At 39.7% G+C, this 19,120-nt stretch overlaps 1 protein-coding gene across 1 annotated transcript in view; it reads left to right on the top strand.

The window, feature by feature from the left end:
* Window positions 1-13,093, top strand: part of ALS2 (alsin Rho guanine nucleotide exchange factor ALS2) — a 32,819-nt gene extending 19,726 nt beyond the window's left edge. Inside the window, exons 19-33 of the mRNA XM_062498256.1 lie at window positions 527-625; window positions 1,149-1,313; window positions 3,445-3,556; window positions 3,858-3,935; window positions 4,046-4,179; window positions 6,086-6,253; window positions 6,517-6,634; window positions 7,171-7,328; window positions 8,075-8,197; window positions 8,696-8,872; window positions 9,266-9,311; window positions 9,819-9,880; window positions 10,492-10,641; window positions 10,897-10,993; window positions 12,362-13,093. Coding sequence (XP_062354240.1) covers window positions 527-625; window positions 1,149-1,313; window positions 3,445-3,556; window positions 3,858-3,935; window positions 4,046-4,179; window positions 6,086-6,253; window positions 6,517-6,634; window positions 7,171-7,328; window positions 8,075-8,197; window positions 8,696-8,872; window positions 9,266-9,311; window positions 9,819-9,880; window positions 10,492-10,641; window positions 10,897-10,993; window positions 12,362-12,400 — 1,726 coding nt within the window. The 3' untranslated portion in view covers window positions 12,401-13,093. The remainder of the gene's footprint in view (window positions 1-526; window positions 626-1,148; window positions 1,314-3,444; window positions 3,557-3,857; window positions 3,936-4,045; window positions 4,180-6,085; window positions 6,254-6,516; window positions 6,635-7,170; window positions 7,329-8,074; window positions 8,198-8,695; window positions 8,873-9,265; window positions 9,312-9,818; window positions 9,881-10,491; window positions 10,642-10,896; window positions 10,994-12,361) is intronic.
* The last annotated feature ends 6,027 nt before the right edge of the window (window positions 13,094-19,120 follow it).

Raw genomic sequence — 19,120 nt, 5'->3', positions numbered from 1 at the left:
CAGAACTGGATCTTGATCTCCTCAGGAGATTAAAATCAATAAATACAGTCGTGTGTCTCATTCTTTTCAGGCACACTGAAATTGTGAGTAATTCCTTGTCACTGAGCATAATTGGAAGCTAGCATCTTTCGAAAAAATCTTTTCTGTAGCAATACGTGCCCTCATCTTTCCCTGGAATAAAGTGTACTTGAATTATCAAGATCTGAAGAAAATAATAAAGGTAGAATCAGTCTTAAGATTTGAAAAGATTCACAGCCTGAGAAAAACACTGCAGTGTGGCTGCAGGAGCAGTATTTACAGTATGTCACAATCAAACAGGAGAGGGCAGTGTGGACTAAATGGACCTAGTGATGCTAGAATTCTTGCTTTCTCTTATAAAAAATACCATTTGTGACTGCTGTAGTTAGAGATGCACAAAAATGAGAGAGAACGTTCTGATTTTTGAATGGCTCTGTGATGTGTATCTCTTCTGTCAATGAAACGTGTTGGTGTTACAGTTGCTTGTGTTCCATCTCTGCACTGGCAGGTATGGTGAATACAGAGTGCCTAACAAAGCACTGAATAAAGAGGACCATTATGTGGGATACTGGAAGGAAGGCAAAATGTGTGGGCATGGAGTGTACAGGTAACTTTTGGCACCTGTGTTACTGTCACTGCAGGAGAGCAGGGCTGATGCTCTGACCTGTGTGAAGCTTTCTTACATTACAGACTTGTGGTTGTAGTTAGGGTGGCTTATTTTCTGCTTTGCCCACAATGCAGCTTCTACAGTGGTCTGTTATTAATGTCTGCTCTAATGTTGCTGCCACCTTGCAATAAGAGAGGATTCTTTATTCTGAGAGATAATTATAACCTCCAATGGCCTTGCTTGTTAGGTAGAGGGTGGCTTTAAAACAACAAATCATCCAAAGACTTGTATTAAAGGATCACTTTTATCCCAAACATTCTTTAACTGTAGCTGCTGCTTGGTGTGCTTGTAATGCAGTTCCAAGAAGGGAAAATAGAGGGTTTATCTGTGTGGGGGGAAGCACCGAACGAAACAAAATCGATCAAAAATTCCAAAACCAGAATTCCAAAATTTCCAATTCCCCCCGACAGAGCAGTAGATGATGGGACTCTTACTTGTTCTTGTGTTGCTGTTGCTGTTCCAGCTACGCCACCGGTGAGGTGTATGAAGGGTGTTTTCAGGACAACATGCGGCACGGGCACGGGCTGCTGCGCAGCGGGAAGCTGACCTCTTCTTCTCCCAGCATGTTCATTGGACAGTGGATAATGGACAAGAAGAGTGGTTATGGAGTTTTTGATGATATCACAAGGTAGTGCTTCCAAAAATCCTTAGAATTCGGGTATGACATGCAATTGCAAAGAAGCGTAGGAAAGGATTTGATTTGTTAGTACCAGTAATAGTGCATGTCTCTTTTCTTCTTTATTGCTGGGCTTTCTGGGTTGGTGGTTTAAAGAAATGGGTCTAGGAATTGCTTTCTGGTGCTGTTTCTGGAGTGAATGGTGGAGGGATTGCATTGTTTTTTTCTGTCCTTCTCCTGCCTGAAAACTGGCTCTGACTATGGTGTCTTAGTGAGGTGTTGTGTTGTGCATGTGCTGAAAGTGTTACAAATTCACGTGAGGAGCATTTGTTCATCTCAGGCCTATGAGACTGTGTTGTTCAGTGGCAAATAATGGTGCTCATGAATTTCAGCTCATGTTCAGGTTTTCCATTAGCTTATTCCACCAATGCAGTGGAATGAAGATGCTTCCTGTCAGGGCAGATTACTGAAATGAGACAGACTTGAACTAAATATGTGCAGTAAACAACTCCTGAGTACGCATCAGTATAGTCTGTCTTTCAGTCACCAATTTATTGGTTGTTTTTCTGGAAAGAGCTTTTGGTGAAATCCTAAGGAATTGTTGTCGGTTTAACTGAATGGCCACTTCAAAAGCCTAGCAGACAAGAGTCTGGAGTGTGAAGGGGGGATGTTTTTCCAAAACAGAGCTGTTGTAAAATCTCTAGGTATTTCCTGATGTCAGTTTTGCATCTGGTCTCACTCAGGGGTGGTGGTTGTTCTTAAAGTGTAGTGCCAAGGTGTCTCTGCATACTTTCTTTAGTCATTTATTTACCTAGGACAAATAGATATCAGCTTTTCTTGCAAATCCTCTCACCTCCAGAATTTGTAAATGCAGTGTTAGTTTATGGTGAAGGAGGAGTGTGGCATTTGAGTTTCACTCCAGAGCTACTCAAACATGAGTGAGCTGCCCTGATGTAGTTTTGTTTCTGGTCTCAAGGAGGTAATCTGTGTATTTGTGTCCTCAGGATTTGTTTTCTGCACTTACTCTGCAGCCCCAACAAACAAGGAATAGCTGCAGACACTCTTTATTGCCTGCTGACATTGTTGCAAAACAGTTGTTTGAACAAGTGGGACTCTTGAGTTTCCTTACTGGTAACTGAGTATGTGGAATCTCTCTCCAAGGATCTTCACCCAGCAGAGACCTCTGTAGCTGGCAGGATGGATGAATCATCAGACAAGCTTCCTGCCACCTTAAGGGCCCAGTCAGCTGGGAGAGACCCCTGAACTTAGTTTGATGGTTGGGCTTATTCTCTTTATTATAAACATAGCTTTTCTTAGGTACATTTCAAGGAAAATGCTTGGTAACAAGCAGAATTGCATCAAATCGATTGCTAGTTTCCCTCTAAAAGCAGAAAAAAAAAAGGCCTGGACAAGTTAATTTTTTATTAATTGCATGGTGAAAGCTCACATTCTCTTTCAGAACAACTTGAAAAATAGGTTGTTTCAAAATATTTTGGACTAAGTTTCAAACAATCTGTGCACATATATAAAAATATCTGTGCACTTGTACACAGAAAAAGTATTAATATAGTCTGAAAGAGGCTGATGTTTATTTGTAAGCAGTTTTTGTCTAATAAATTAATGATCTTTGTTAGGCTCTTACACAGAAACTTTCTACAATATGATGTGTTTCTTTACAATATTTGCACTCTTAATAGTTCAAAAATGTCATGTATGACTTTCTAGGTCTCCCTTCTATTCCCCAAGAAGAAAGCTTGGTTTCTTCTTATTTTTTATTCTCCTCAGTTTGAGTCACCTGACTTTAGGTAAAACAAATAAAAAATTTTGCAAAACAAAAACTGCTCAAGTTCCTTGGGGCATGCACTGGGTTTAACAGGGCTTCAGCACTGTATCAGCTCATCAGCTTGCTTGGATATGGCCAATTTGAAATGTGAATTGGGTAAGAAACTTTGCTCTAATTTATTTCTATCAAAACCAGTCTGTATTTCTGTGGAGCTGGTGAAACTAAACTGACAGACCCAAAGCAAGCGCTCTATGACTCTCTTCTGATGATTTCTGTAATGGTCAAATGTGGCTGTAAAGCCAAAGAAAGAACAGAAATATACTATTTAGACTCTGTTTTTCCCACTTCGTTTTTCTTCAGAGGAGAAAAGTACATGGGAATGTGGCAAGATGATCTTTGCCAGGGCAATGGTGTTGTGGTTACTCAGTTTGGACTGTATTACGAAGGAGCCTTCAGCACCAACAAAATGATGGTGAGTTGGACACTGGACCCTGGGCTTAGGGCTTCTCCTCTAAGTGTGGCAGCCTTCAGAGGCAGATGAGTGTGTGTTAGGCTTGGGAAACCTTCTCTTGTTCTAATCTGCTATTGTCCATGCTTTTAGAATTGTCTTTATTATCCCTGCTCTGTTTTACCTAGGACTACTTCAGAAAGAGCTTAAAAATTACTGTTTGCTAAGAATTAATAGCAGGTTTTCTAAAGAGCATCTTTAGATCTGTGGTCTGGCCTTCTCTTATTATTCGTGCTTTGTGTTCTCTACGATGTTTTTTTTGTAGGGGACTGGAATTCTGCTTTCTGAGGATGATACCGTCTATGAGGGGGAATTTTCAGATAACTGGACTCTGAGTGGAAAGGTCAGTGTTACAGTTGTCACTTGTAAACTATTACCATCTAAGAAAATAAAAAGGTTGTAATGTGGTGCCCAGTGGGCTTTGGTTAATTTGTTTTATTATCTTTTCTCAAGGGAACACTGACCTTGCCAAATGGAGATTATATTGAAGGTCTCTTCAGTGGAGAGTGGGGATCTGGAATAAAAATCACTGGAACCTATTTCAAACCTAGTTTGTATGAGAATGAGAAGGACAAGCCTAAAGCACTGTGAGTGTTGAATAATAAGTAATTTCTTAAATGGTTCAGTAACATTTAGGACCAGAACGATTTACTTTTCTGGAAGACCAGTCAAAAATACTTCTTCCAAAGAAACAGGGAGGTTTTGAAAACATTTTTCCTCTTTCTTGCTGCTCAGGAAATAAGATAAACATATTTTTATAGTTATTCTTGCTTTAATTACTACTTGTATGTGCAAATAGTGGCATGAAATTACAGGACAGCTGATGTGCTGCTACTGTGCTGTAGCAGTCTCAATTTTTTTTTTGTTTATGTTGGAACTGACTGGTAGAACCTGAGTTCACAGCTGCTGCAGACTTTTGAGCTCCTGAGAAAGACTAAGTTCCATTAGAACAGTTATGTTAATCACAAACCTCTCTGCCTTCTGCCAGTTACTTTGTTAGCAACTTAATGAATTAAGTGTGTCATTTAATAATGCCAGTGGGGATATATTTTGACAGAATTTATTAGATCCTCCACATCTTCCAAACAGTGTGTAAGAAAAGAGAAGGTTGCTGATTTCCAAAAGAGCATTGTGATACCTTGGCAAAGATCACTTTGAAAAGTATCCATAAACCCCTCTGTACAGGAGATGCATTAGGGCAATTTGCTTAATTATTTCTGGGGGAAAAAAAAAACAGAACATGTTTAAGTTATAACTGATGTAACTTTGAGTAGAACAAACCTAAATAAAGAGTTGATGGTAGAGGTGGGCATGTGGTAGCACCATGTAATGGTTTAGCAATTGCTGTGCAGGATTCAGTATCTTGGATTCAGTATGCTCTGAAATTTCAGATTAAAATGGCAAACACAGCTCTAATATTTTTACATAGATTGCTTCTCAGTTGGCTTCCTAAAGCTTTCACTGGTAATTTCTTTTGACAGTGCTGACACCTACAACAGCATGCAAGTTAAGCAGGGCCTCCCTGCTGAACTGAACACTTGCAGCCTTCGCAGCTGTCTGCATTTTACCCCAGTAGGGAGTCTATGAATTAATGTATGTACATATTTTTGAGGATTTCTTGTGGAATAAGGGTTTCATCTACCCTCTTCTGACTGTCTTCAAGTTGAAATCTTCTGGTATAATTTCTGAAAAGGCTTAGAGCCTGCTTTTTCTGCTTTGTGAAACTGGCAGCATGGGGAAATGCCTGTGTTGCTAGTTCTCATCTCAAATGTGCTGGAAGAAATATTAATGAAAGGTCTGACAATTTCTGACACTTAATTTAAATCAAGATAGAACTGTTAACCCTGACAGCAGCTATTTGCTTTGAGAAAGCTTTTCAAAGCCCTAAATTTCATTGTATGTCTGAGATATCTTTATCTGTATACATGGAAAGAAGAGCTCTTGGTTTTCTTCTGGCTATAGATGATCTTGAGCATTGTATGGCAGTGAAAGGATGCCTGGTTTTGCTCTCTGTCAGCACACCCCTAACATGTCATGCAACATTATCTGTAGCTACTACTTCAGGGTCAGCAGCTGTGTACCCGCCCTTGGTATTTATGTGGGTAGCTGTGCTAGTTGTACACTCCAGGACAGTGAGATATTTGGGACTTACTTGTGCTGTGTCCTTGCTACATGAATGTGTCCTGAGACTTCTGAATGAATACCAGTGGTGAAGATAAGCACCAGCCCTTTGTTGTACTGCTTCCTGGAAGGCTGCAAGAAAAAGTAAAACTAACAAGGTTCATAGCTGTTTTTCTCATGTAGGTATTAGTAGCAGGATCTAACTTTATTCTTAGTGATAAAACTTGGTTCACAGCAGAGACTGTTAAGTCTGTCAGCTTTTGGTGACACAGTGTGAGACATTAGATTGACATTAGCCGTGGGTGGTTTTCAAGCTGAATGTGTTGTTTCATTGCTATTTGATTTTAACAGACCCACTGGTCATTTTATTAGGCGGAAACTTGGGATCCTGGCAGTGTCCCCTGATGAGAAATGGAAAGCAGTATTTGAAGAATGCTGGAACCAGCTTGGTTGTGAGAGCCCTGGCCAGGGGGACAGATGGAAGGCTTGGGACAACATTGCGGTGGCTCTGACCACCAACCGACGGCAGCACAAAGACAGGTTGGCTCCTACAGAATGTGGCAGCAAGCAAAACAGCACGGAGAAGGAAGCTGGAATTGCACTCAGCTCTAAACTAGAAACTCTGACTGTAAAGTTTGAGTTAAAACAATAGCAAATCCCGAGCGGAATCGTAACCTTATTGCTCTGCACTGCAAACCCTTTCAGGGACACACTGACGTGTATTACTAGCTGAGGTGTTAATGTCAGTGGGTTTTCCCCATTTATGTCTCAACCTGTACAATGTCTGTCTTTTTAAACTGCAGCCCGGAATTACTGAGCCGCTCACATACTCAGACACTGGAAAGTTTGGAGTTCATTCCACAACACATTGGTGCCTTCACCCTGGAAAAATATGAAAATATAAAAAAATATTTGATAAAGGTATTGTGACTGAAATGCTCACATAATAAGGCATGGCATCAAGCTCACTTTGTAATAGCTTTCCTAATTATTTCCATATTTGCACTCTTGTAATCCATAGTTGATGCTTGCTCATCACTTCTTAATATATTGAAGTCCACAACTAAGACTAAAATCATTGAATGTCTAATAAATGCTCTCTTAAACAGTTCAGTTACTGTTTTCATTCTTTAATGTTGGATCCCAGCAAAGCAACTTGAAATACTTGCTGATTTTTGCATGTTAATTTTAAGCATACTGGACAAATGTCTAGTCCAAGTAGTAGCACAAGTTCTTGTGCTGTCTTGACTCCTATAAATTGTGTTTAGCTGACACAGACACAGAAATCTTATAATCCAAATGGCAATTTGTTAGATGTAGCTAATTTCTGAGATATTTGTAATAATTTTTTGAAAACCTGTTGTTTGATCTCTCACCCATGTCTCTTGGATTCCATGGTTTTTTAACTTGTTTGCCATTGACCTATCTGACTGGCCAATTAACATTGTTTGTCTCAGGCTTGTGATACTCCTCTCCATCCCTTGGGCAAGCTGGTGGAAACACTGGTGGCTGTCTACAGAATGACCTATGTTGGAGTAGGAGCAAATCGACGACTGCTACAGGAGGCTGTGAGAGAGATCAAGTCCTACCTCAAACGCATCTTCCAGCTGGTCAGGTAACAAGACTCATTTCCAAGTCAAACTACTGCTGAATTCATTGAAGCTCTCCCATGTACTGAAGCTGTCTGGTGTTGTATGGTTCAGAGATGCTGGCATTGTTACTTAACTTTGGGGGTTGCTTATATTTTCTTAATTTTTCTGTGGAGGCTTGAATATTTTGTCAAAAATGGAAAAACGTAACTCTTTACACCTTTACTGTGTTACATCCTACATTGTACTTTGAAATGTGGCTTTAAGCAGCTCACCCGGAATCTGGATTTAGAATTTAATGTCTGTGGATATTGGTGCTGTGCAAAGACAGTGGTCAAAGGGTATAGAACACTAGTGAGGATAGGGGGAATCCCAGTGTCTTCCATAAAGTTCTTACCAATATGGCATTAAAGTTCTTACCAACATGGATGAACAATCTTCCTATGAAGAGCTGGCTTAGATTCTTGAGAATAATTGCAGCTTTAATTGTGTCCTGCCAATCTGAAAGAGAAATACTTCGAATTATTAACAGTTAGAAGCGTTGTCTCGAGGGAAGTGATGTAAATGAAGGAAAGGTGTCCTTGGCACTGCAGGGGTTGGCATTCCTAAGTTTTCTTCCAGGGAGCTGGCACTGTGTGTGTGTTACCTCTACTGTCTTAGCCCACCATGTATTATTTCTGCTGACGTTTTTTCTCTCTGGTCTTGCCTTAGTGCTGAGATCTGTGGAAACACGTTGACCTGAATTCAAATGCTTTTGTGTGTTGCCGTTTAGGTTCTTGTTTCCTGATCTCCCGGAAGAGGGCAGCACAATTCCATTTGTGGCTACTGAGCCGAAAGGAAGGAGATCGTTTTGCAGTGGGAAATCTGATTCCAGATCAGAATCTCCTGAGCCAGGGTACATAAAGGAAAAACAAATAAAAAATAACAAAGCCTCTATTTTATTTGTTGTGGTTGTTTTACTTGGGTGGGGGAAGAAAGATAAACAATATTCAACTGATGGTTCTAAGAAGTGGGCTTTTTTCCCCTTTGGGTCTGATGACAGATTCTGATAAGCAAATATCCACATTATGGCTGTAATAAGCATTTCATGCTTGTCTGTGCAGTGGTTCTTTACCTAAAATTTGCTCTCATCTATTGTGGGTAAGCAAGTTAAGGCTTGGTCCTGGGCTTCAGATAAGTATTTGGGATAAGAGCACTGAAGGTAATTTATAATCTTTTCTTATCAGAGTTGCTATTCGATGGATTTGTACTTATTTTTTTACTCTTATCCCTCGTAGAATAGGGTCATGCTACATGAAAGATTTGTTCCGATGATTTTCATTCAATTTTTATAGATAATTGTTGGTTTTTTGTCTTCCTCTGCAAAGCACCCCCTCTGTTATTTTTGTTGCAGCTATGTGGTTACCAGCTTTGGCTTGCTGCTCCCTGTATTACTGCCACGCCTCTATCCCCCTCTGTTTATGTTGTATGCCTTGGACAACGAGCGTGAGGAGGACGTTTACTGGGAATGCGTTTTACGCCTGAACAAGCAAACTGACACAGCTCTTCTCAGCTTTCTTGGAGTGCAAGTGTGAGTATTCCACAACAATAAAACACCAACTGGAGCAGGTTATAGCATGTAATTAGATGTAGCAACTAAAATCCCCATTTTTCTAAAGATTTTCTCAGATTTTTCTCAGATTTTTCTCAGATTTAAATATGTCTTTAAGCTAATTAGAAAGATTGAGGGTTCCCTCTTCCAAAATGGGGTGGTGGAAGGGATGGGAAGGAGGTAAAGATTGCCATTGCTACAAAAACAGAGTGAGACATTTCAAATTAGACAGATTTCTGGGTACCTGTGGGAGGTGTAGTTCATCCTGTAGGAAGGGCTGTTATGTCTCAGAACATGACAACTTCATTCCTGTAATGCAAAAAATACTTTAAGACTGTGTTCTCTCAATGGACTGTGTTGGGTTTCTTGCAGGAAGTTTTGGCCAGGAACTGTATCCATCCTTGGAGAGAATAGAAAGGTATGTTCATTGGGCTTTGTTTATATGTTTTGCCCAGTGCTTCTTTCAAGAAGGTGAAATCATCAAAAGTGATCAAAGAATTTTTGGCTAGGCTTTTTGCTTAAGATATGCCATTTTATTGTATTTCCCTTAAGTTTGCCTACTATTTAAATGCTACAGTAATGACTTAGCAGGGTGGCTGGACTAGATAATCTCTAGAGGTCCCTTCCAACCCCAGCCATTCTGTGATTTCTTACAGTGGTCATCAGCCCAGCTTTGTCACTCGCTGACTAACTTGGTAATGAATTCAAGAGACCTTTGCTTGGTCTCTAGTTATGAAAGTGTGAGAATAAAAGTTTACCAAGGAGATTTTCAAGCTGCTTAATTTAGAGGGTTGTATTATTATATACACTGTAATTAAAAAAAATGTATTGTTTGCATTCTTAATCATTATCTTGTTGAAAGAGACTCAACACTGATCAGTGGGGGTGCTGAACCTGCCTGATAAATCTTACCATAATTACACAGGTATCATCAAACACAAAAGATGCCTGCTTTGCCTCTGCTGTTGAATGTTTACAGCAAATCAGGTAATTCTCTTGAATTTGTCTTTCAGTGTTTTACTGTTCCTGCTAGAGTAGTATCTGGTTTATTTGACTGGGATCCTTTACATGTCACCCTCTTTTGTTCACCGTTGTAAGAGAAGTCACTGAGGTGTTTTCCAGTTCTGAGTAAAAGTGCAATTTCTCCTGTTGGAGAATGAAGTGTTGCCTCAAACACGACTGAAAGGTGTCTGTGGGGCACCATTTAGAATCAAAGGCATAAGAATGTCTGTCAAATACACATGTGAATTCCCAACCAGCTGTGGTCAAGTGACCTGAGCATGGGAGGCTTTTCTGTGTCTGTTATGCAAGAATTTAAGAAATGAAAAATATTTTAGAGAGGATTATTTTCCCTTTTACCACCACAGTAAAACGCCATAAAAGTTTGAAGGGAGTCTGACTTGCAGTAGTGTGCCTTGGTGTGGTGATTTTAACCTGGGTGCTGTGCAGCCTTGGCAGCCCTGGCTGCTGCAGTGTCAATGTCTAACTGACCTCCATGGGCACAGGGAGGGCCATGCTGGCCAGAAAACCCTTCCTAAGTTAGGTGCAGATCTCTCACTGCTTTCTGTTATCCTGGTTTGGTTTTGCTCTCCAAATAGTACCACGTTTACCCCTGCTGACAAGTTGAAGGTGATCCAGCAGACTTTTGAAGAGATCTCCCAGAGTGTGCTTGAGACCCTTCAGGAAGATTTTCTGTGGTCCATGGATGACTTATTTCCTGTTTTTCTCTATGTGGTGCTACGAGCCAGGTAGGCACTAAGGGTGGCATCAGTCATAAGCTGAGCATAGACAGTACAAGTACTTCTGTGTTAAACACTACTGCTGCTTCTTATAGGATTAGTTACTGGATTTTTGTAACTATAAATTTTCCAATTTGACTGCTTGCTTTGACCTGAAAAAGTCTTGAACAGTTTAATGTGAAAAGGCCCTGAATTAAGAATTAAGAAATGTTATACTGGCACTTTCTGTTCCCATGTTCACTTTCCCACTCTCACATGTGGCAGGATAAGGAATTTGGGGTCTGAAGTGCACTTAATCGAAGACCTGATGGATCCCTATCTCCAGCATGGGGAGCAAGGTATCATGTTCACTACCCTGAAGGTATGAAAATTATTCAGAATTATTAAAGGCTTTCTTTGGAAATAATCAGCTTTTAGCAATGAAGAGCAGCTTAGGACAAGTATATGAACATTAGGCTATAATTTCGTTGACTTCCTTAATAAAATTTTTTTTACTAGGATCAGCAAGGAAATTTAATGTAGAGCTTTGGATAATAACCTCCTAATTGCAGGTACTACAAAGAAAAATGGTGCAATGTGCAAATATGGATTACTCAAAATTAATATTGGTTGCTGTTGAACTGTTGTAAATGCTCACCTGGAGCTTGTCATTCCCCTGAAGCTTAACAAACCTTACTGTCCCTATAAAAATTGAAATTAAGTGCTTCTTTGGAGATTAGCCATTCCATTAAAGTTTGAGTCTAACATTAAATCAAGACTTTCCAAGAATGCAGTTTTAGGGTAAAAAACTGTGTCACTCTCCACATTTTATTAAGTATTCTTATCTTTTTAAATATGGGAAAAAGAAGAGAGTGTGTTTGGAAGAATATCCTGTTGTATACTAAGACCTTCATAATAGAAATAGGTTGTTCTGGTACCTCAGAAGTGTTTACCATGTGGATCTTGGGACAATTGAGCTGTGTGGAGCCTTTTAGTGGTGGTGTTTTAGAGGGAGGCTGTTAATCTGAAACTTATGTAAAAATCTTAAACTGAAGTGGTAAATTATCAGGATTGTATTTTCCGTCTGTGCAAACTCAAAATGGTTGGGTCCAGAGGATTTTTTTGAAGACCTATTTGTTTCATAGTGTTGCAAAACAGGAAGGTTTGCATTGGTTCAAATTTACTAAAGAACCTACATGGTGGAAGCAGAAGTAGTGAGTCCAAGTCTTGTCTGAGGCATTTATATTATGTTTCTGATCCTGGCTGACCCGAACCAATGCCTATTTGAACCAGCATTAAAAACTGCATAAATCTCAACAGGAGGTCAGGGTGATGGAAACCTTTGCTTTTCAGTCTGAGTGCTTTTGAAATGCTTCATCCCTGCATCCTTGTCCTGTAAAAAAAATATTTTCTTTTTTTTGAGTCCTTCTGTCAAAGGGCCAAGAGAGACTTGTAACCAAAAATATACTTTCATCTTGGCATAGCTGGAAGCTGTGAAACTATTGAGTCACAAATCATGCTATCTTGCTTGATTAGGTGTTGGATGGAATTTGTAACTTAGCCTCCTGTTGCTCATTTTGCTAGCTTACATATCAGAAGGTTCTCACGTGTTGAGTGCCACTGTAGCACATCACTTCTTGTAGAGAGCCTTGTCCTCTCTTTTCTTGTGTAGAAAACAATCAACTTTTTTGTGTGTGATGCTTTGCTGGGAGCTGGCACTCGTGGTAATCTAAACTTTGTTTTAATTCAGGCATGTTACTACCAGATCCAACATGAAAAGCTGACCTAGACCATCATTTACAACCTGCCTCTGTGGGATAATCTACTCAGTGGAACTTCACTGATAACCACTTCTTCTCTGAAATGGCCCTTAGAAAACACTTGGTTATACTTCTGCTGCTGCAGGTGAAAATACTCAGTTGTTTCTTCTGAACTCTCAGTTCTAAGATTCAAAAACTGCAGCCAGAAGCTTTCTGTGAAGTGGTGATGAAGTTAAAGACTCAGTTTGTCAAGTACCTACCAAGAAGAAATACTTTCCAATTCTAACAGAAAGATTATTTACTCCTTTTAAATTAACCATGCTGCACAAAGGCATGGCATCTGCATAGAACACATGTGAGAGTCTGGACCGCATGGCTTCCAAAGCAGTGGGTTTGTTTTTCTTATTCCTGGTTTGTCAGCAGAAATGTTTAAATGGAATGAATTGCACCACAGAACCACTTGGTCTTCCCGAATTAAGCTGTATGTTTGTTTATTTAAGAAAATAGAAATACGTTAGTATTTATAATGGGTACCTATAGTGTGTTTGGCTGTAACGGTTTTGAGGCATCTGTGTTGAACAGCATTGCTGAATGCAGTGTTCATGTGCTGTTGTGGAAATAATGACACTGTTACAGACTTCCCTGTTTACTAGAATTGTAAATATACAGGCATTTACCATTCTATCTGTTTATGAAATAAATAAAAGGCACTGACCACTTCAGATTTTGGCACTGAATGAAATGCTGTGCAGTGTTCAGTTTGCTTACCCTGAGGACAAACGCTGTCTCTGTCAGCCCTTGTGGAAGTTGCTGAGAAGGGTGCTCTTGAACAGATGTGCTGGGTTGACCTGGCTTAACACCAGGTGTCCCCAGGCTCCTCTCTCACTCCCCTCCTCAGCAGCAAGTGCTGTCTGGCCCCTTCCCAGGAAGCAGGGCTCAGCATGCAGGGCCACTGCCCCAGAGGTGAACTCCTGGCACCAATGCCAAGCTCTTCCCACTGCAGGGGAGCTCCTGGGCAGTTCACCCCACAGGCTGCATTGGGGTCGCTGCTCCAGAGGGTTTGGAGCTGCTGCCCTTGCTCCTGGCTCTGCCTCTGCTGAGCCAGAGCTGCCTCTGAGGCAGAGCTTCAGTGCTTCCATGCTTCCCATTCAGAGCAGGACACACTGGGCTGTCTCTCTTGGCACTAATTACAAGGTGCTCCCACTGTGGGAAAGCTCCCTGCAGTCCCTTAGCCCAATCCTGATCATGCCTGCTGGAGCAGCTCACCTCAGAGGCTGCAGAGAAGTCTTCTCCCTTGGGAATCTGTGAGTGTGTGTGTGTGTGTGTGTGTGTTCTGTGGTTTATGGCTAACTTCATTTATACCAGTAACACTGGTGAGTAACTAGAGTACTGCAGTCAGTACCTTGACTGACTCAAAAAAATTAAAAAGGGTGGGGGGGGGGGGGAAATGTAGATTACAGAATGTTATAATGGCTTCAGTTATGCTAGACTGCCACAGATAATGCTTATTATATTTTGAAGTAGTGGTCATGGCTTGTATATTGGCATCTAAATGGAAAGAACCCATTAGCTAAAATACTGTTGTGTTGGACAACAGCTGTAATGTAGCAGTTTTCTTAATAAAGTAAAAGTGATTGGTCTTTTCAACATTATTTCTAGTTTTATCAGAGAAGGGGAAAGTGTAATTTTGGAATGATGACACTTAAAACTACTGTTAAACTTGCAACAAACCATAGTGATGAGAGACTATAGAGAGTGGACTTCATATCTACAAACAATTTAGTGTTGGCTTAACTTTTTTTTTAAATTATACTGAATAATTCAAGGAGAGATAAGCAATAATATGAATAAAAGGGAAGCTACAAAAAGCTAACTTGAGAAGGGGAGGAAGACACACAACTAAGGGTGAAGAGCATAATGAAGGATAAGGCAGAATTCAAACACTTCACCTTGCACCAGATGCAGCTTTTCCACGCAATCATCTCTTGGAACTCCAAGGAAAAAAAAAAAAAAAATAACTGATGTCTGTAGGAACAGAACTGCTGTTTGAAAGGGGGCTATGATGAATAGCTGAGGAAATCAATGGCAATAATTTTCATCTGCAGAACATCTGAGTTAGGAATTTATTTTGCCTTTTGTAGGAGTGTAATCATGAAAAACAGATTTGGGATTGTTTTTTTCCCCTGCAGCTGCTTTGAATTGGCATTTGTTGTATTTGGATATTTCAGAAGAAAGGACTTTAATATAATGCTTTGTTTCATGTGATCTAAGGGCTACACTGATTCAGTTCTTTAAACCAAAATTGTAACTAGAGATGGGAAATTCTTCTGAAATACCTTTCAAGAACAAGGTGTAGCTACAAGCATGTAGCAACTTTAATGGTGTAACTTCATTTACTGTGAATGGTGCAAAGGTGAGAACTACAAAACCCAAAGGCTACATCTGTCTTTACATCTATAAACACAGAGATAGGTATGTGTATATATACCCAATCTCTTAAGAAAAAGTAGTGGTATCACATATGAATTTTTCTTGGCTGATTAAGGGAAGCAGACAGTCTGGGCTGGATTATTTTTGGTCCTTCTGATATATAGCTCAGTTATTAGCTGAAGAGAATCCCAGGATTAAATGTGCTTCTGACACAGATTCCACTTTACAGCCGATCTGGGCTGTGATGCGCTAGGAAATCAGTACAGACCAGCTTTGATTTGTGCATTGCTTTAACTAACAAAGAAATGAGTTAACCTGCAGGACCTTTCCATCTGGATTGCTTCAGGGTAATTACTTTTTGTCTCTCTCTCTTTTTTTTTTTTTTTTCTTAAATGGAAAGCCAGATATTTCCTGTGCTGCAGCAGAAATCCTGTAACCAGCCACAGAAGATCAACACTCTGGTGCTACAGGTTCTCACTGCAATCACAGGCATGGTAGCTGCAGGCAGACCCCAAGTGATGAGCATCCTATTGACTGGGAAAGTTGATGAGAATAAGAAACTATTTAAGTGGGAGATGATATAAAGTAGTTTTATTTTTTATGCAAGAAAAGGGTTAAGGGGATTTGTTCTCTTCTCCCTGTTAATGAGTAGTTCTAAGGTTAGGTTTCTGCGGATTAGAAAGGAGAGGATGTCCATAGATTAGCTGGGGCAGTGGGGTTACTTGCTGTACTAACATCCAATATTCTTTCCCTCTGGAAATTCTGCATGAGCTGAACATGGCGTATTCTGGTTTGCAGGTAAGAAAATTTGCACTGCACTGAAACCGTTGTACTGCAAAGATGAGTTTCCCCCATGTAAGTGTGAAATTAGTTTCCTCTCATAGCTAGTTTATTTCTTGTTGGCTAAATATTAGAGTGGTGTATGAATGGGGAGTAGGTGCTTGAAAGGGAATTTTTTTCTCAGTCGTAATCTTCCCAAAATGTACTTCTTTTTAGAAGTAGATTAGGAAATTACCTGTTCTGGTATGTTGAGAGTTAATGTAGAAAAATGTATGACTGATACAGGACTGCAAAACAAAACCTTTATTTGGATAACCTGGCCATGCACTTCTAAGTTGATTTAGTATTAATACAGTGGTTAGGTTTTTTGGGTTTTTTTGGTTTGTTTTTTTAGGGGGCTTTTTGTTGTTTGGTTTCTTTTCTGTAAGCCCAGGATGTTGGCAGTAAACATCTGGAAGTAAAGCTGGCTGCCCCTCATGACTGCAGTGTGCTGCATCCAAGTGTTCTCTGAGTGCTGCTCTTTTGGGGAGCAATGTTTTGGCAGTTCTTACCCCATGTAAAGGAGGTACTTGCCCCAGCATTGCAGCTCTAATGTTGTGCTTTAGAGGGAGGCAGAATGAACCACCACTGAATAGATTTGAGTACAGACAGTAACAGCATAAATTACATCACATACACAGGTGTGGTTCTGTGAAATCTCACAGCATGCCTGGTGTGGACATAACATTTTTTCAGTCTTTTTTTTATTTTCTTTGTTGTTTTTTTTTGCCTTTTTTTTTAACTACTGCCTCTGACTTGCATTAAGTGGTGCTTGGGATGACATAAGGATAAATGGTTTCAAAGGCTTAAAATGTGCCAGTTTATTCCATTAATATTTAGGATTGCTGTTTTAGCTAAAACACTTTAAGGTCTCAAAAAACAAGATGGTTCTTTGCACTGACTAGAAAAGAGGCTGTCGGGCTTCAGGGATGACACTGGCCTAATTAAGCTTATTTAATGCAGAACAAAAAGTCCTGAACAGGCCATGTTGTTTGAGTCGCTGAATATCTCTCCCTACCATTTTTTTTGCCTACTCAGTTTGCTGATTTAGAATTACTTATTTGCAACAAAAATGTTCTCAGTGTGTTTTCTGCCCTCAAGCTAATTTGCAGTCTTCAATATGCCAAATTTTTAATTTTGGTAAATTTAAATATAGGAGTAATTTTCCTTGTAAAAAGTGCTGAAGTCTAACATATTAACCAAAGCAGTGTATAAGAGCAGGGGGGTTATGTTCTGGATGTCAGATTCTCTGGTGGTGTTCCCTTTAGAGGCTTGACAAGATGCAAAATTGTCCACTTAAAGACAATTCTGAAACAGGGCTTAGGTTCCCTTGCAGCTCTAGCCTTGTATCAATAAAACCTTCTGGTCTGTCTGACAGTTAGGGTCAAGGAATTTTATACTCTGCTGCTGAAGAAGGAGCCCAGATTTGGGATAACTGATGCTTGCAGACTTGAGGTGACTGACTCACTTTGACTCAAATTCTGGCACACTCAGTGTGGATATCCAGTTCTGTCTCTAACAACAGGCAAAGAGAAATATCTTCTATTAATGAGCATCTGTAATTGCTTGCAATACACGTGAATGGGAAGGCCCTTATACTGCCTGGGAGATTAGTCAGGTAAGCCTTTTAGCAAGAATTTCCATCTAATTTATTTAGATCCCTGGATGAGGAGGCCCTGAGCTCTGGCCTGATAGTCTACATAGACAAAAGTCTTTGGAAATAAAGGGACAGTAGTAATTCTGTGTTTATTTGAACCCTGGCCTCTGCCCTTAAGCAAGCAATCCAGTAGGTCTCTTTCTGAAGAAGCAACTCTTCCTCTCTTCTGGTAGTGACTTGTTCAGTATCTGTTGCTACTGACAGCTTCTTAAACCAGGCTTTACAGCTGGAAGCTGCTTGCCTTTTGTCATGTGTAAATATGAAATGGCTACTAATTTATGACTGAGGTGAGCTGTGGTGTTCAGAACTCGACAGATTTGATGTTTAAATGCCACTTCTGTTAGTGTGAGCATTCACTCTGTGGTTTAAGATGAAAGCAGTGGACAGAAAAGTTATTGCATGTTTATTCCTAGAACTCTGATAGCTGTAGCTGAGGGTTTCACCCAACAAGGCAAGCAATCACCCTTCAGTAGCTTTTCCCAGTTTTTGGGAAATCTGAGGTTAACCTTCAAGATAAACTGTGTCCAGAATTTCTAACACACTCAAGTTGCTCCCACATCTATTCTCCGTGGAAGCTGACTGATACCAGAAGCTGCAATGCTCTATGGGGAAAAATTAATCCCTTAGGTATTTTAAAGGGACAATGATATTGTTTGTGTTTTAGCGGAATCTGAAACACTTTAGCACCTCCAGAAATGTTGTTGTTTGTTTCCAAGTGCTTTGTCTCGATTAAGAAACAGGTTTTCATTACTAGATTAATATGTCCTGCTTTGTTAAATCCATCATTAGGCAGATCAACTATGCTTAAAAATGGGGAAGGCAAATTCTTAAAGGAAAATAACTGAGACCAATATTAAATAATTGCTGCTCAAACCCCAGTTGTACTGGGGGAGGATCGAATGATATTTTTGTGAATCTTTGAAAGAAGAAATCATAATTTCAAAACCAGTCTTCAGATTAGAATTTCAGTAAGATGTACCATTGAGTATCCTGTAGAAGTAACTTGAAATTAATTGCCCAGACTCAGTAATAAAATGTTTGAGTCATAATCTCATCATTTATTTTTTTTCTTCCTTAATTTCCACTGCCTTTTGAAAGCAGTTTTATGATTTAACAGGAGAGAGAGGAAGCGTGTTCTAAAAATAAATATTAAATGCAGTAAAAGTGACAGTAATGCCTTCTGCTTTTGTAAGCAGATCAAGATAATACTTTTCCTGCCTGTACCTTTGCTGTTTTCTGTCTGCAGAGCAATCTAGAGGAAAATGGCTGCCTTTTTACTTTATTAATCCAGGGGATAAACTACTGTGTATTTAAGAGAATTTGATAACGCATTCACTGTGCCACACAGGGGTTCACTATTGGCTGAGGGGCTCAGATGTTTGATGTTAGTTTTTTTACTTGTAGTCTAAGTTATCTCTTGAGTGGCCAGTTGAAATATTTAATTCTTTAAGAGTAATCTACAGCACTGCTAATCATGACAATATCTTTACAAGGTATGAAGTGTGATTTGAAGTTAAATCAGCTAGGATGTAATGGAGATTTTGAATTACTCAAGAGCTTTCATATATAGATTCTTGATGCTTTAGGGTATAAAATGAAGTATGTGGTGTTCCCTGGGGAATTTCTGTACTACTTTGAGAAGAAGAGTTCAGAGAATTCTCTGAAGCAATCCTATGCTGCATTGTGGTTGAGTGCAATTGAAGTTTGTCTCTCTGCACCTTGGACACTGCTGGGTAGCTGAATTTACAGGTGGGACTCATATATTCAATTTATTTTTGACACCAGTGTTGCACTTTAAATACGAATTACTGCCCACCCCTTCTTTTGTTTTAAATTCTACTTT

This window comes from Cinclus cinclus, chromosome 9, assembly GCF_963662255.1.
Source record: "Cinclus cinclus chromosome 9, bCinCin1.1, whole genome shotgun sequence".
In the NCBI taxonomy this organism is placed as follows: Eukaryota; Metazoa; Chordata; class Aves; order Passeriformes; family Cinclidae; genus Cinclus; species Cinclus cinclus.
The sequence above is the reverse complement of the archived record's forward strand: the minus strand, read 5'-3'. Positions and strand labels throughout refer to the sequence as shown.